Source organism: Teleopsis dalmanni, chromosome 2, assembly GCF_002237135.1.
Source record: "Teleopsis dalmanni isolate 2A chromosome 2, ASM223713v2, whole genome shotgun sequence".
Lineage (NCBI taxonomy): Eukaryota > Metazoa > Arthropoda > Insecta > Diptera > Diopsidae > Teleopsis > Teleopsis dalmanni.
In genome coordinates this window covers 151,482,190-151,497,463 of record NC_051847.1, presented here as the reverse complement: position 1 = coordinate 151,497,463, position 15,274 = coordinate 151,482,190, and the positions used below count along the sequence as shown (strand labels likewise).

The 15,274-nt window shown below is 30.5% G+C and overlaps 3 protein-coding genes across 4 annotated transcripts; 2 read left to right on the top strand and 1 right to left on the bottom strand.

The window, feature by feature from the left end:
* Positions 1-1,015: 1,015 nt before the first annotated feature.
* Positions 1,016-2,244, top strand: LOC119684802 (prefoldin subunit 3). Its single transcript, XM_038098927.1, has 3 exons — positions 1,016-1,258; positions 1,364-1,761; positions 1,831-2,244. Exons 1-3 carry the CDS (start codon positions 1,172-1,174, stop codon positions 1,937-1,939), a joined length of 594 nt encoding a protein of 197 aa, XP_037954855.1. The 5' UTR covers positions 1,016-1,171; the 3' UTR covers positions 1,940-2,244.
* Positions 2,245-4,206: 1,962 nt separating this feature from the next.
* LOC119684801 (ubiquitin conjugation factor E4 B-like) lies at positions 4,207-8,044 on the bottom strand. The gene is made up of 2 exons (XM_038098926.1): positions 8,004-8,044; positions 4,207-7,946 (listed from the first exon to the last, which is right to left on the bottom strand). Exon 2 carries the CDS (start codon positions 7,923-7,925, stop codon positions 4,599-4,601), a length of 3,327 nt encoding a protein of 1,108 aa, XP_037954854.1. The 5' UTR covers positions 7,926-7,946; positions 8,004-8,044; the 3' UTR covers positions 4,207-4,598.
* Positions 8,045-11,818: 3,774 nt separating this feature from the next.
* Positions 11,819-12,754, top strand: LOC119682577 (probable prefoldin subunit 5). 2 transcript variants are annotated; one of them, XM_038096050.1, is made up of 2 exons: positions 11,819-11,950; positions 12,016-12,754. In XM_038096050.1, the coding sequence occupies exon 2, from the start codon at positions 12,021-12,023 to the stop codon at positions 12,450-12,452; it is 432 nt and encodes a 143-aa protein (XP_037951978.1). In that variant the 5' UTR covers positions 11,819-11,950; positions 12,016-12,020; the 3' UTR covers positions 12,453-12,754. The 2 variants fall into 2 exon arrangements, with proteins under 2 accessions (XP_037951978.1, XP_037951977.1); XM_038096049.1 differs by having other exon boundaries at positions 11,822-11,950; positions 12,007-12,754.
* Positions 12,755-15,274: the final 2,520 nt, after the last annotated feature.

Here is a 15,274-nt window from a genome sequence, read left to right as displayed (position 1 = left end):
AGGCGCAGGCCTTGAAAAAAATGATGCCAGTTCAACTGTTAAAGGCTGATCAAAATGCTTCTGACTTATTACAAATAAAACGCTATTATATATTTGTTTAAGTTTTTATAGATAAGATTGAAAAAATATACCCTTTCTGTAGTCGTTTGATCAGCACAGTATTCAATATATTTTGCTTTTTCTTGGCATTGTTAAATACGTATACAAAAATCAACTGTTCTAAATATCATCAAGATTAATATGCACAAGGTGTGTTCATAATTATTTGAGTTTGCAATGATGCACATTCAACGATGCACAGACACCCTCAATACCCGTATACTATATTTATTTTAACATTTGAAATTTCAATATTTAATTTCTATTACTCTTCATAGTGATAATATCATAGTGATAATATGATGACCATAACACAGCTTTACATTTTACTAATTGCCTTGCCTAAATTTTACAAGTAAAAATAGTTTACAGTAAGGATTATGATTGGTAAATCTGGGAGATTTGTGAATCTCGAGCAAAATGTATAACATTCGAGATTATTTTATAACACTTTATATATTTTGCCAAAGTAGCAAGATTACCCTGAAATTAACAGCTATTCTATATGACGACAAAAAAAATGTGATTTGATTCAATATATGTGTTATGAAAAATATAAATGTCTACTTACACTACTACAAAAATGCCAGATTACTCTAAAAATGTCCGATAAGTCAAGGAAATTTGACATATCGAGAGTAAATTAAACGCAGATTTACCGATCAAAAACACCATAACAAACATTTGTGCAGAAATGTAATAAAACCCAAGTAATAATGGTGCCGCTGAATAGTTCTCTAAAAAATACTATTATTAGTAAAGGTGTCCAACTATTTTAATTTTGAAATATAATAAAATTATAAAATTAAATAATATACTCAAAACGAATTTTGTATCATATATAAATACTTCAGTATACTTTAGATTTATTCAACCTATGACTGTCAAAATAATATTTTCTCTCCAATTACAGTCAATCCGTTTTTGTTCTGTTCATAGTTCGCTGTAAAAATAATGTCTACAAACTAATTTTTTTTTTTAATATTTATAAGGTTGTGTGGAAGGCATTTAAATTGATTGACTGCTGCTTTTATTATAGTAAATTTAAGGCATTTAAATTAAAATAAATAAAATGACTGGGATAATGGATACAGTAGAAATGCCGAATTTAAAAGAAAATCAGAAATCTTTTGCTGGTATACCAGAGGCAGTGTTTTTAGTAAGTTAAGCATAAAGTTACTCAGACATAACCTTAGAAATATGAGAAAAGCAGGGTGTGTGGAATGTATAAGTTATAATTCATTGAATTTTACATATTAAATAGGAGGAAATCGATTCGTTCATGGCACAGCCAGACAATGAAGAAAATTGTGAAAAAGTACTACAACGACTCGATGAGCAGCATAGCAAGTATAGGTTTATGGCATTTAATTTGGAGGCGAGGCGTCGCAAACTAAAATCACAAATACCTGACTTACAACGATCTTTGGAAATGATAGACGTGCTGCGAAAGGAGGATCAGGAACGTGAAACACAATTCCTGCTAAGTGATCAAGTATTCATTAAAACAATTGTACCCCCAACGAAAACAGTGTGTCTTTGGTTGGGCGCTAATGTTATGTTAGAATATTCATTAGAAGAAGCCGAATTACTACTTAAACAAAATATGACCTCTGCTATTGCAAACCTAAAAACAGTTGAACATGATCAAGATTTCTTAAGGTACTTTCTATATTATATGTAAATATATATAAGCCATTGTGCATATATTAATTTGATTTAATTTTGCAGAGATCAAATAACAACAACTGAAGTAAACATGGCTCGTGTCTACAATTGGGGCGTAAAGAAACGCCAAGCTAAAAATGCTGCCACACCTTCCACCAGTTCATCCTCATAATCAACGAAAATAAAGTGTTTTGAATAAAATTCAAAATATTAATTTTTAAAGCTTGTAATAATGGGAAAACCGTCATTAACATTAAAAACAAAAAATGCAAACAGAAGTAAATTAATTAAAATGCATACTTTTTATATAATCGCTCCCTAATTTGGCTTAAACATGTTAAAATTGAATTAAAAATAGATTTGCATCCTCAAAATGCTACAAGAAAAACTTATTTATTATACTTTTTAATACATTTGTAAAATCATAAATTGTTGCATTATAACTAATAAAATTAATTAAAATATAATGTCTGGCGTATAAAAAATTCTTATAATTATTATTTATTTTACTCCTACACTACGTGAAACTTTCTTAGCTAACTAAAATTAGTTTTTTTATAATTAAATATCGACCATTATTTTTCTTTTTTAATATGAAATAAAATGCGAAATTTTTCACTCGGCACAAATTACATTCAAAGTCGAATCTTGTTTGTCAATAAATTGTATTAATAAATAGTTTGTCGCTGATAAATTTAACACATTTCAATGATTTACCAAAAAAATGTATGCATAATTATTTAACAATGTAAGGAAAAAGTAATGGAATAATAGTATATTGTTCGCACTATGATTACGACTAAAAGTGAAGGCTCGAAGAAAAGTGGACTTGTGTTGGAAAATAATTAATTATTATAATTAATGCATAATTAATTAACAGTGTAGGGAAAAAGTAATGGAATTATAGTATATTGTTCGCACTATGATTATGACTAAAAGAAGGCTCGACGAAAAGTTGACTTGTGCTGGATTAAAAAGTTCAGCACGCACGTCAGTTTCACTTTCATTTATTTAAGGCAGTAGAGTTCTTACTTAACAATGCTTATAGATATAGTGTTAAAAATAATGACCGATATTAAGAATCTGAAGAAGTAATAGCAGATATCCACAATTATTATGTCAGCCGGTTTTCCCAATGAATAAACCTCCACTATGAAGGTTTCCTAAGTAATAATTGTATTCAACTTATTATTAATAATGAGAGTCAATATAACTGACTCTAAACAGCTATTAATAATGAAGATAAACTCCACTAAATACCCTAAATAGCTAATTGAAACTTGCTTGTGTTGAGGTGAAGGAACGTAGACACTTTTATGAAAAATATCCTTAAAACAATAAGACTAAAATTATGTATATTTCGAAGAAATCAGATAGGCGATGTTATGAAGAATATACGTCATGCAGTTGGGGAACATATTTAGACGATTGGAGTAGACGTCACTGACGTTTTTATACGTGACAATTAACTATTTATCTCGTCCCAATTTCCTAACTTCAATTGGGCTAGGATGATTCTTATTGCACAATGAATCTTTTATTCCTAAATTTTCTGGCGAAGTGTTGAGAACTTTATCACAATGCAAGCGTTGTTTTGAAAAATATATTGATTCGGTAAGGGAGGCCAATAAGTTTTTATTTATAGTCAACCTCACAGATGATGTTGGCGCTGTTATCAGCTGTTTACACATAATACCAAGAAAAGGATTGACATACATATGAAGAGAGCATTCTACTGTTCGTTGTACAATATTTTGGGGTTGGTGAACGGCACTTGGTCGTCGCGATTGACGAGTGGCTCCGGGACGAGTAGCAAATCTGCTTGATATTTTAATAATAGTATAGAAATACATATATTGATGAAGAGGTGGTTGTCTCTAAAAATACAAGCCAATATCTAATGTTAATGTGTCTGTTAGTAGTGACTTTTATAACTTGAATTCTGAAAGGATTAACAGGATATTGAAAAAGATGATATATCATGAGTGTATAGAATGACATCAGAGTACTAACAGTAATTAATCCGTTCTTTATAAAATCTATTTATCATTAAGACTAATGCCATTTCAAATGAAAAATTTACATAAAATTCCATATAAAATTATTATTCCACGTGAAGTGGATGTTAGTGCTAGACTTTGGATGCCAAAAGGATCTGAGGTTAACTTATACATTTGCAGTGTTATTAGGAAGAATAACACTCCTCAAATAATTAAATTTATACATTTTTCTTACACATATACTTGATAAAATGGTAAAAAACCTCCATACGGAAATATCAGTTTCACAAAATTATTTTTATTAACAATGGATTTTATTTAAGTATCACTAAACTATAGAAATATGTTTTATAAAATTATTTTTATTTAAAATGAATTTTGTTTTAAATAACATAGCAAATATTTATTGTAGAATTTAAACAACAAAACTTAAAAATATGTTTTAAATATAGTTTACACATTTTTTTTCTCGGTATAATTAAATTATTCGTCTGAAGTCTTTATTTATGAGTTGTCTGTTTTGCAACCGCAGAGCTGTTTACAAATCAAATCCATTTTCTACTATGTTTTAAAGCGATTAATAGTGTCTAGGCCTTTTTGTTGCTTCTGTGTTATTTTTATTGAAAAATTTTACCATTATCTAAACACCATTTTAGTTACAATATTTATTAAAAATTTTATATATAATAGATCTAAGTATTTAATTGAGAATTAAAGCTAAAATCGAGGGTTTATAAACTTTTGAATATCAAAAATAATTTTTAATTCACCTCAATGCCGCTGTATTCAAATTGCACAGAACACTGACAAACTTACTTTTGGCCAGTTTGCTTAACTGGCTTTATCGATTAATTTACATTTATTCTCTGTTTGTTTAAGGTTTTGCTCTTGGCGCCAAGCTTCAATTCTCTTCTTTAAATCTTCATTCGGCACAAGCATTTCCTCTGTGAGAGGTTGACGATTAAATGGATCTGTACTGCTGTTTAATAAATGGCGTGTTATGATGGTTCGATCCATTACTGTACCGGATGGCAATGTGACTGGATCGGACATAAGTGTAGCCATAAGAGGATCCTTAAATTCATCTGGCGCATTGGCACTGGCATCATCAGCTGCTCTATTCAATAAATATATTTCATTTGCTTCGTTAATAAGTTCTCTAAATTGTTCCACCTCCATAATGGTACGAATATGTAAGCGCTGAACTCGATTTGCTGCACTGTCGAATAGCTGTTTTTGGAATGAACGTTCATCGGCAGCCAATGCCTCAGCAAATCTCTTACAACGCAGATGCTGATACATGTCAAATATTTGTCCCAACAGATGACGTGGATCCCAACCGTATTGAGCGGGATTCTCAACTTTGAGGTCATTGCACCTTGGTCCACATAACTTATGGAGATTGTAATTTAACATTGAGCTCAAACGGTCAACTATTTCATTGCGCATAAATGGTTCTTTAATGTATTCAGTTAAATAGTGGAACATCTGTACTATTTGACGAGTTAATGTTAAATATGAGCGACATTGACGTTCGTCAGCATTTAAATGTGCGATGTGTCTCTGTTTCTCATCTTCACTTAAAGCATGCCATGATGGATCTCTTATTTTTGTTTGCATTAGATTTATTCGCTTTAGACTCTCAAGACACTCGTCCAGCAAGAACGTTGTATCATTTGTCAACATGTTAATAAACTTCACAAAGTGACTACCTGTTTGGGATTCCCTTATCATTACTTGGCGCACCATTGGCATGCTCCACATCGCTTTGAACAAGTGGCTTATATGATAGCGTATGCTGAACTTATCATAGAACTCTGTATTTTCGCCAGTTGTCTCAATATCGACATAGAATTTCATGAGTGAGTTGAACAGTACGGTATTTGTTAATTCATGCAACAGGAAATTGTCAACCCACTCACTACCCGATATCAAACTGTAAACAAAAACGACTTCGATCAATTTTGCCGTTAAATATGGATTTTTTATCAAGTGATTAGCACAAATTGATGATAACAACCACATCATAATTGAGTTGTCGGACAATTGAAGCACTGACTTCGGTCCATATTCATTGACAAACAATAGGAATTCTGCAATGTCTTCGATAAGCCATTCTGCCAGTGCACAAAATTGCTCATTGATTGGTAGCATTGTGGGACACACCATAGGATAAAAGAAACCCTCAATTTTACGACCTTCCATTTGATGCAACAGATATTCAGTCACAGTCGCATAAAAGTCCATGCAACCTTTCAAAAGCACAGGATCAAGCAAACAAACTTCGCTGCCTACTTTGAGGTGATGTAACTTCTCAATTTGTTTTGTCCAATGGGTGCGTAATTGTACGTTTCTTGCTTCATTTTCAGTACCTTTCCAACGTGGTTCCGTTTTATTTATTTGATCAATTAGTTTCTGCAGCTCTCTAATGCTGCGGACTTGAATGCGATAACGTTGCATAGCACTAATTATGCCGAGGTGGTGTGCTCGTAAGGTCAGAAACCAACATTTTGTCGTAAAATTACTGTTTGGTATATCTTCATTGTATTTCTTTTCAACAATAAATTTTTTGTACTCTTCTTGTGTTAGCCTGATTTTAGTGTCATTTTCATGGAATATAAATGAGGTCGTATAAAATGGATAAGCTGCATCAACCAATACAAATTTCACTTTACGCGATAAATTCTGCAGCACACACATTAAATTTATAATAATATCGTCGCGAGCTACATTTTTCTCATTATAAGCCATTTGCAAACGATCTCCATTGTAACGCAACACCTCGGACATATACTTCAAAGTGGTCATGCGACTGCTCACATTCATAAGTAATGAAAGAAACACCGAAGACATTATATGACGCGCAGAATTTAAATTGAAACGTAAATTTAACATGTTCTCTTTAATTAAATCCACGTTGTTAATTATCTCACTATCCCCACCGGTCACAGCATCTGTGTACTCAACAGAAACAGACGTTGATAAGAATGGCGTCATATAGCTGCAGCGCACAATTTCACGCCCTGGAACGTCACTACATAACGACGGCAAAAAACTTGGATGTGCTACCAAAAATTCGCAAAATGGGCGGTTCTCATTGATTTGCTTATGTAGCAATTTGCGCAACATATCCATAGGTTGTCTATTGCCAAAAGTGGTAATGACAAAGTACTGCATATCTTCAAACAAAACATCAAGCGTAGATGAAAATACTTGTCCAAAATTTTTCTTATTGGTATAGGACTCAAGCATTATAGCATCTATGAACTGGTCTGATATCTTGTCTAAGTACATTAAATCAAGCAAACAGGCCTCATCATCCTCCTCTCTTTCAAATAGACCATCTAATAACACTGTTATAGCGAGGTTCACAATATTACTTAACGAAGTATTCAAAATATTCTTTACGCTTTGTATATATTCAGTACTTTTGCGTAAGCTCTGAAGTTGAAGTCGACGTTTTACATTTTCACAATTTCTAAAACAACTATTTAGGTAGAGAAGTGCTATGTATTTCAACATCGAATCGCACGATTTGCGAAAAGGGCTGACCAATGCGGCTAAATCTGGTTCCATTTCAGTATTGTGCATTAAGTCCACATCTGTTTTATTCCGTTTATTTGGTGGTTCTCCCAAAAAGCCACAGTTTTCGATATCCTCTATTTCGTGTACGTTTTGTAAGCATTCCATTAGAACACTTGGAATTATTATCTCAAACTTAAAACGCAAATCTGGATATGTCTCAACTAACATAGCAGTCTGTAAGCAAATCATAACCCCATTACTTTCGTCATTCCAAGAGGAATTGAATATATACGATACTACTGCTTCAAACTGCTTATCCGTTGAACCTTCATCAAATAAATTTTCTGTCGAACTATTTAATTCATCTGTACTCGTATCCATACTCGCATCCATACTATTGCCATCGGTTTTGCGTTGAACATTCGAAGAATTGGTTCTCTTCATAGATGCATTACAAAATTCTATTTCACGTTTAATTTTAAGTTCACCGTCTTCAGTGCCAAATTCATGAGGTGCAGTTATTGAAGCAAAGTAAGATGAATTGGCGTCATGTACATTCAATGCACGCAATCTACGTGCACGTAGTTCCTCAGGACTTAATATAATGGAAAAAGAATTTGGTTCATCGTCCATTTTGATTTGATATCTTCACACCTATGTATGAATCAACCTTTTTTTAATGGCAAAAAAAATTTATATGTTTTATCAAACCTTTTTCAAAACTTTTATTCCTTTTTTGAAGAAAATTACATTTAAGCTAATAAAAAAATTTTTTTTCTTATAATTCTAATTTCATTTAAATAAAGTTTAATACAACTAATTTATTTGCCCAACAAGTTTTTGACAAACTTACATCGAGAAATTATTGTATACACTGCGAACGGGAGTCACGGAATTTTTGTTATTGTTGCAAAAAGAGTTGCAATTTCTCTACATAAATAAGTTCGATGCATTTTGCACGTCAATTAGTTTTTATTTACAGTTAAGTCTCCAATTAGGATGACAGCTCACTCTATTAACATAATTTGCTTCTTTATATGCATTAAAACGTGCAATAAATATTATTAAAATTATTAAAATTTTTTTAAATATTTATAATTCACCAAACTTTATCATTATTGTGCCTTATAATAATATAAATCTTCAATTAGTTATAGTAAAAATACTAAATTTAAAATCTATATGTAGGAGGCAATTAACATAAAATATTTCCTTTCAAAGTGCTTTAACTGCGATAGGTGTTTTTTTGGCCCGCCAAAAAAAAAGTCATGAGTTACGTGGACTATTTTCCAATATATAACCAAAGGAGTGAAAGAAAGTATATATTATTGTGATTTAAAAATGTTGATCATTTTTACGCAAAACCTCAGGTTTCTCAAAGTATTTGTTAATTTAAGAAATGTATAATTTAGTTAAATTTTGTACAATCAGGGGCTTTTATCTGCTTTCAAATAAGGATACATTAATAAATCTTTTATATTCTATTTAAGAAATGTTTAGATTACGTCAATGTCTACACTGGCCAAACTTTGGCAAGATTTTTGCATACACTCCCACTTTTCACTAAAGCATGATACAGACGATGCAGTGGCGTAACTACATTTTTTAGGCTTGTAAGCAAATTCTAACTAAGGGGCCCCTACCAACATACTAAGGGGCCCCTCTTTTTATACTCTTTACACGAAAAAATGTGAAAAGGATATATAAGGTTAGTCAAGATTTTCGTAACGCATTAAAGGACACGTCGGAAATACCATTAAGTATATATCAGTACAATATATATATACTTTTTCAGTTCAAACTACTCTCTCAGCTTTTGAACTCTTTGAATGAAACTTTACACAAATACTTTTCGGGAGCCGACCCTGTTCACCATTTGATTTGATTGAAATTGGACGTCTATTTCTTGTAGCTGTGATATAAACTTAACAATCAGATATGAGGTTTCTCCGTTTTTAATAAAGGTATTCAAATGAAATTTGGTGTATACAGTACTGATATTTGCAAAAGACAATGTACAAAATTATTTTCAAATGGGTTTAAATCTAGATATAGCTTCCATATAAGTCTCTCGATTAAGACACATATTTTTCTTAGAAAAACTTTTTTATTTTATAAATAGGTTTAATATTTTATTTGAAGTACATACATATTATGTAATTTAAATTTAAAATTTACGTATCTTTTATAAAATGCAATATGAAGTTATTCCAACAAAAAACGTTTCGTCCCACTTTTGAGAATTTATTAAAAATAAATACAATGAATACAAGAATTTATGGTGGGGCCCCCTGAATTCGGGGGCCCGAAAGCGTTGCTTCCAGTTGCTTCCCTGTAGTTACGCCACTGAGACGATGCTATATGTATGCATATCAAATATGCAGACCAAGTATGAGCTTTGCTATACACTTTGAAACAAGGTGTAATTTTACCGCATACATGTCTACAGACCGAAATTTAGTAAGCATGCTTGAATATATACAGTGCATTTGGTAGCATGGCATAATTTGTTTGCATACATGTAGCGTCGTCTATATCATAAAACATATTTCTATACGAATATAAAAATCTTTCTAAAGTTTAGTCAGAGTACATTTGCGAAAGTCCTTAACAATTACGGCATTCTATACTAAAGTATAAGTTCAGTGAAGTTATTCTGGTTGGCAGAAAGTCACCCATAGATCTATTAGTCCCCAATGATACAAATAAAACTTTTGTGAATTTTCGTGTAGATTTTGTAAAAGGTATTTTGTTAGGAGTTATATATCTGAAGCAGAGCCACCAAGTACTACTAAAAGAATCTTATTAACCATAGTTTTGAACAAGATTTTAGTGGGATTTTAAATCAGATTCTGAGTTTCGTAATTTTAGTACACTTGAGTTGCGCTATCAAGGCAATCTACAGTACACAATTCTAACAAAATTTTGTTATTAACTATTCTGTATATAATAGAAAAAAAATATGTGCAGATATGTATTCTAGGCAAAAAACTGACCTATACTGGCTAAAATGTACGCAAAACAACAACAGGCTTTTTCGGTGGCTCGCAACTACTGCAAAAAACAGCAAGTTTCTGGCCTATGATGGCCTATACTGGCCGAAATGTACGCAAGACAACAACACTATTTTCTGTAGCGCGGCACATCGGACAGTAAAAAAAAGTGTTACCAACGCAATAAGCGCCATATTATGCCGTGTCTCGGACACGACATGAGTACAATTGTTGTTTTCAATGCAAATTTTAAATTTGAGAATGAGAGAAAAAACAATATGGCCGTTCAAAACAGTGTTGTTTAGTAATAAATTACAGAATTTGCGCCTTTTAGGAGCAAATTTCTACAATTTTAATACGTTTTGGAAAAAAAATGGCGTTAGCAACATAGCCTTTTTTTATAAACCTCTAATAATCTAATTACTACACTTTCTGATTTTAAGAAAAGGCGTAAGTACTGTTAGAAATTATTATAAGATAATATAATAATAAATTAACATTATTACAGTTTTTATGAGTTTTTTTTCTGCTGGTTATATTTGGTGACAAATTGAAATGAGCATATTTACATATCCTTTTAAATTTAGGCACAACCAAAAAGTACCAAGACATATTTACATTCTATTAAGTTTAGATTGTTTTTTGATAGTCTCGACATTGTCTGTTCTTGGTACTGTTAGGCTGAGGTTACATTGCATGCAAATGTTGTCTTGCGTATTCGTACATATGTTTTCTCATGCGAATACATCGCATGTTGGGGTTATATTGCTTACGAATTGACAGTTCTGTTTTATTTCTTTTAAGAACAATCGGTAGTGAAGACGAAATATATTTAGCGGAAAATTCGTTATCGATTTATTTAATAACAAATTTGGGAGCATGATTTTTATTCTTCAAGTTATTAGCAAATCCCAATCCACTTCCTAAAAGTAGTATATGTTTTCAAATTTGTTTACATTAATTTTAATTTACATTAATTTACGTGAAAACAACACACACCTCTCAATTTCGCATGAATTTCGAACAAAATATTTTGTTTAATAAAATATTCGCATAAGAAAGACAAGTTTTAATTAAAAGTTACAAAATAATTTAATATATAGCGAGGTATAACATTGTAACTTATACATGTAATATGAAACAAGGCCTATATAGCCTATATACGAATATTACGAATTTATATTCTTGTGTGTTTGACATTAAATGAATAAGGAATTTGTGAAAGGGTAATTAAATTTAAATAACTCATTTATTTACGTACTTAAAATAGCTATTTTCAATAAAGTTTTACTGATTCACTAAATAAATAGAGAATGGGTTAATTTGTGCTATTCATATATTGTAATTATTACAATTTTTTACTTTGATTTAATGGTAAAATTAATTATATGAATACATAATTTAGTAATAATTTAAATCTACATAGTGAAAACCATTTCTTATTATTTTCTTGTCATCGAAATTATGTTAACTTTAAATTCGCTCCTTCAAATGTCATTTTTAATGTTTTGGAATTTTTTACGAATAGGCAGCACTATAATACAGAAAAGCGCCAACTGGTAGTGAATTTTTCTTTCCTAACAAATGTCAATGGCAGCTTCACAAACCATTTCTTAAATTGTATAGCCGGTTAGTTAAAGTTTGTTTGGTTTCCTTTATTGGACTGTAAGTACAAAATAAATTATATCTATTATAGTCTGGTAAAACATATAATGTTAAAGAACTTACAGTAAACATGACTGGTGTAGATGTTGCAAAATTAGAAGAAATAATAAACGAATGCCTAAAGGAAGAGCTACGGCAAATGGATGAGCTATTAAATAGGACTAATGGAGAATTAGAAGAATATTTTCAATTAAAAAATACCCTTGCAGCAATGAAAGACGAGATAGCTGTTGGTTTTAAAACTCAATATAATATTCGTGGAAATATTTTTATGCAAGCTAAAACGAATCCAACAGATAAAATACTTGTTAATGTAGGTGCAGGCATTTTTCTGGAATTAAGCTTGGAAGAAGCAAAATATTTTGCCGAGCAAAAAATTAATATATTAACTAAGAACAGCGATTTCATACGGAAACAAACTGTAATAAAACGTGCACAAATTAAGATGGCCTTAATGATAATAGGAAACGAAGAGAAACTTCATCTAGAGAGTGTTGACTAAAATATGGACGTAAAAATTAAATAAAGTTATATATTTAAATTTAATATAAATTTAATAATTTATATATAAAACTTTTTAATAAAAAGTTATTTTAGACGCTGGGGGAATCCAAAGACGTGCCTAAAATATCAACACCTTCATCTAGAAAAAATAATTGTAATTAAATGCATTGTACTTAGTATTCGTTTATCAAAGTAAACGTAATTTAATTTAGAATTAAAAAGTACAAATCCAAGATTAAACTATAAGATTTTAGAAAACTAAGCTATACACATTTAAAAAATCGTATGCTTTTAATATTGACAAAGGTTTAAATAACATATTGAAATATATTAAGCAAAAATAATAATAATAATAATAATAAAAATAATTTGTAAATTCTTAGTAACAATTGTAACAAATATAATTTAGAAAAAATGATTAATTATTTTAATAATTTATAAAGTATAAAATATTTCTTGTAGTTTGATTTTAATAGTTTTCGAGATTGATTGTTATATTATGAAAATTATTTTGCAAATATAATTAAATTAAATTGCTTGAATTATCATGTGTTGTACATTAAAAAAATACTTTAAACAATAACACATATTAATAAATAGTTATCATTGTATATAATTGTACACATAAAATAAAATATAATTTGTACATATATACATAATAAAATATAATTTGTATATATATAAAAAAATATGAATTGTATATGTTATCTATAATAAAATAAAAGTTGTATATATATATAATTAAATAAAAAGTGTATATATAAAATTGTAGTTTACAGTTTATAATTACTATATATTAACTATTTAGCTGATTAAAATAATGTATTATTTCTAAATATTGTTTGGTTTTTTTTTCTATAGTATGTAACCTAACTTCTTACCGCAAATCTGTTGACTGTAAATACAGCATTATAAATATAGTTAGAAAGTTAAATGTTAATAAATTGTTAATATGGCTATTATTATTATATAGTTTATTATCACCTAAGTAAGCTCAATTAATTGATTTTAAGATGACATGTATATTACTACTTAATCCTTAGCAATACCAGTTGTTTATAATCAAAACCTACAAATTAATTTTAATTTGTATAATCCTGAAATCATGCATGGCATAATAGTCTGGGGTCATTTTGAATTCAAGTTTAAGTAAATCCAAATTATATTTAATAAAAATTGAAATATAATTTATGATTTCATAGAAAATTGTCATATTTTTAAAATATTATTTACTACATACCAAGATTATAATGAGCATATTATTCTAAGACTACTAGTAAATAAAACATATTCGAAAAAATAAAAACATATCTAAAATATGCATCAGATATATTTAAGCAAGATTACTTAAATGCTCTTTGCCCCTTTTCACACAAACCTTCCAATTGACCTTTGGAACCACCCTCTTGAAGTGGCTAGGTTTTTCCGTCTGGACACGAGTTGAGAGAGAGATTTCAATTGAATTCCCACCCACCCTATATCCACTTCTCCTTGACTGAACCCTGAGTAGATCTTAAATTCGAGTGTGAGTTTGGCAACAAATCAGATGGATTTATTTATGTATGACAAGTAACTGTGAAGCACATAACTATATCCTTTTAAGAACCTTTTTGATAGATTGTGGTTTCAAAGAGAATACTGCTTTGATATGAAAGTCAAAAAGCTATAACCTTTAGTCGATCTTAATAATATTATATATATGTATTACGGAAGGGGTCAATGCATTTTTGATACAAAAAAGCGATCTGGCGATCTTTGGATCACAACATATGGTGTGAATACGCAACTCTACACCGAATGAAAGAAAAATACAATCATTATTCTCTCGTATGTTTGGATATTAAACACAGCCACCATGACACTGTTAACCGCAGATGGTCAGGACAAACTAAGGTGCGGGCATCTGACTCCCGATTTACACCTCACTACCATTCACCTCTTATGTCAGGCATGCCTTACCCCGCGAATATTCTAACCCTTTACCCGCAAGAGAAACATGTTTAGTATGTCGGTAGGTTTCCTTACCTTTACCCCGATAACAGCTCCCAGTCTCTGCAGTATGTTATTACGATTGTTTAATTGACCGCATACAATAGCCGCTTTCACCGATTGAAATGGGAAGAGTCAGGGATGCCTTCTTGTTCAGCAAATAATTAGGTTAGTTGAGAATTTGTTGCAGAAGAGGTGAATTTTTTATCTCTGAAATATTTAGTTACTTGTAGAGGTATACATTTATTGTTTTATACTGTACACCAGGATCCTGCCTAGTTGATAGAATCATGCAATCATTAGCATACATTACAACTCTGAGTAACTCATTAGGGTCCGACAACTTGAACATATTGAGCTTGAAAAGAATCTGTGAAAAAATACTGTCTGGTTTTAGTATAGAATAGTTTTTCCTTGAAATCAACAAAAAAAGCGCTACCTATAAGATAATTGCAAATTCAATTCTTTATTAAGACGTCTTCAACTGATAGTACATTGCGTAAGCTGCATTGGTGGTAATATCTGTATCAGCAGCAAGGAGATTGATATATACGATCACCTTTTCCGTGTTGGTCTACTTGAGGTCAACAAATTAATTATGTCATTCTTCCATATGTTGAAAATGATGTGTAAATGAGTAAAATAGAATTTGGCCGTTGTAGACAGTTTCAGTGCTGAGGTATTTTTTGTGCAATCCAATAATTCAATTAAAGTCAAGAAAGCACCCATTAAATTAAAAAGTGATGGCAAATGGTATGTATAAGATTTTTCCAAACTATATTCATATTTATATGTTTTTTTTTTTGTATTAATATAATAGATACTTTTATA

Bases quoted from the DNA above. Each gene is read 5' to 3' on its own strand.
- LOC119684802 (XM_038098927.1), top strand. From the start codon at position 1,172: ATGACTGGGATAATGGATACAGTAGAAATGCCGAATTTAAAAGAAAAT. The intron at 1,259-1,363 runs GTAAGTTAAGCA...CATATTAAATAG, and splicing joins TACCAGAGGCAGTGTTTTTA to GAGGAAATCGATTCGTTCAT. The intron at 1,762-1,830 runs GTACTTTCTATA...TTAATTTTGCAG, and splicing joins CATGATCAAGATTTCTTAAG to AGATCAAATAACAACAACTG.
- LOC119682577 (XM_038096050.1), top strand. From the start codon at position 12,021: ATGACTGGTGTAGATGTTGCAAAATTAGAAGAAATAATAAACGAATGC.
- LOC119684801 (XM_038098926.1), bottom strand. From the start codon at position 7,925: ATGGACGATGAACCAAATTCTTTTTCCATTATATTAAGTCCTGAGGAA.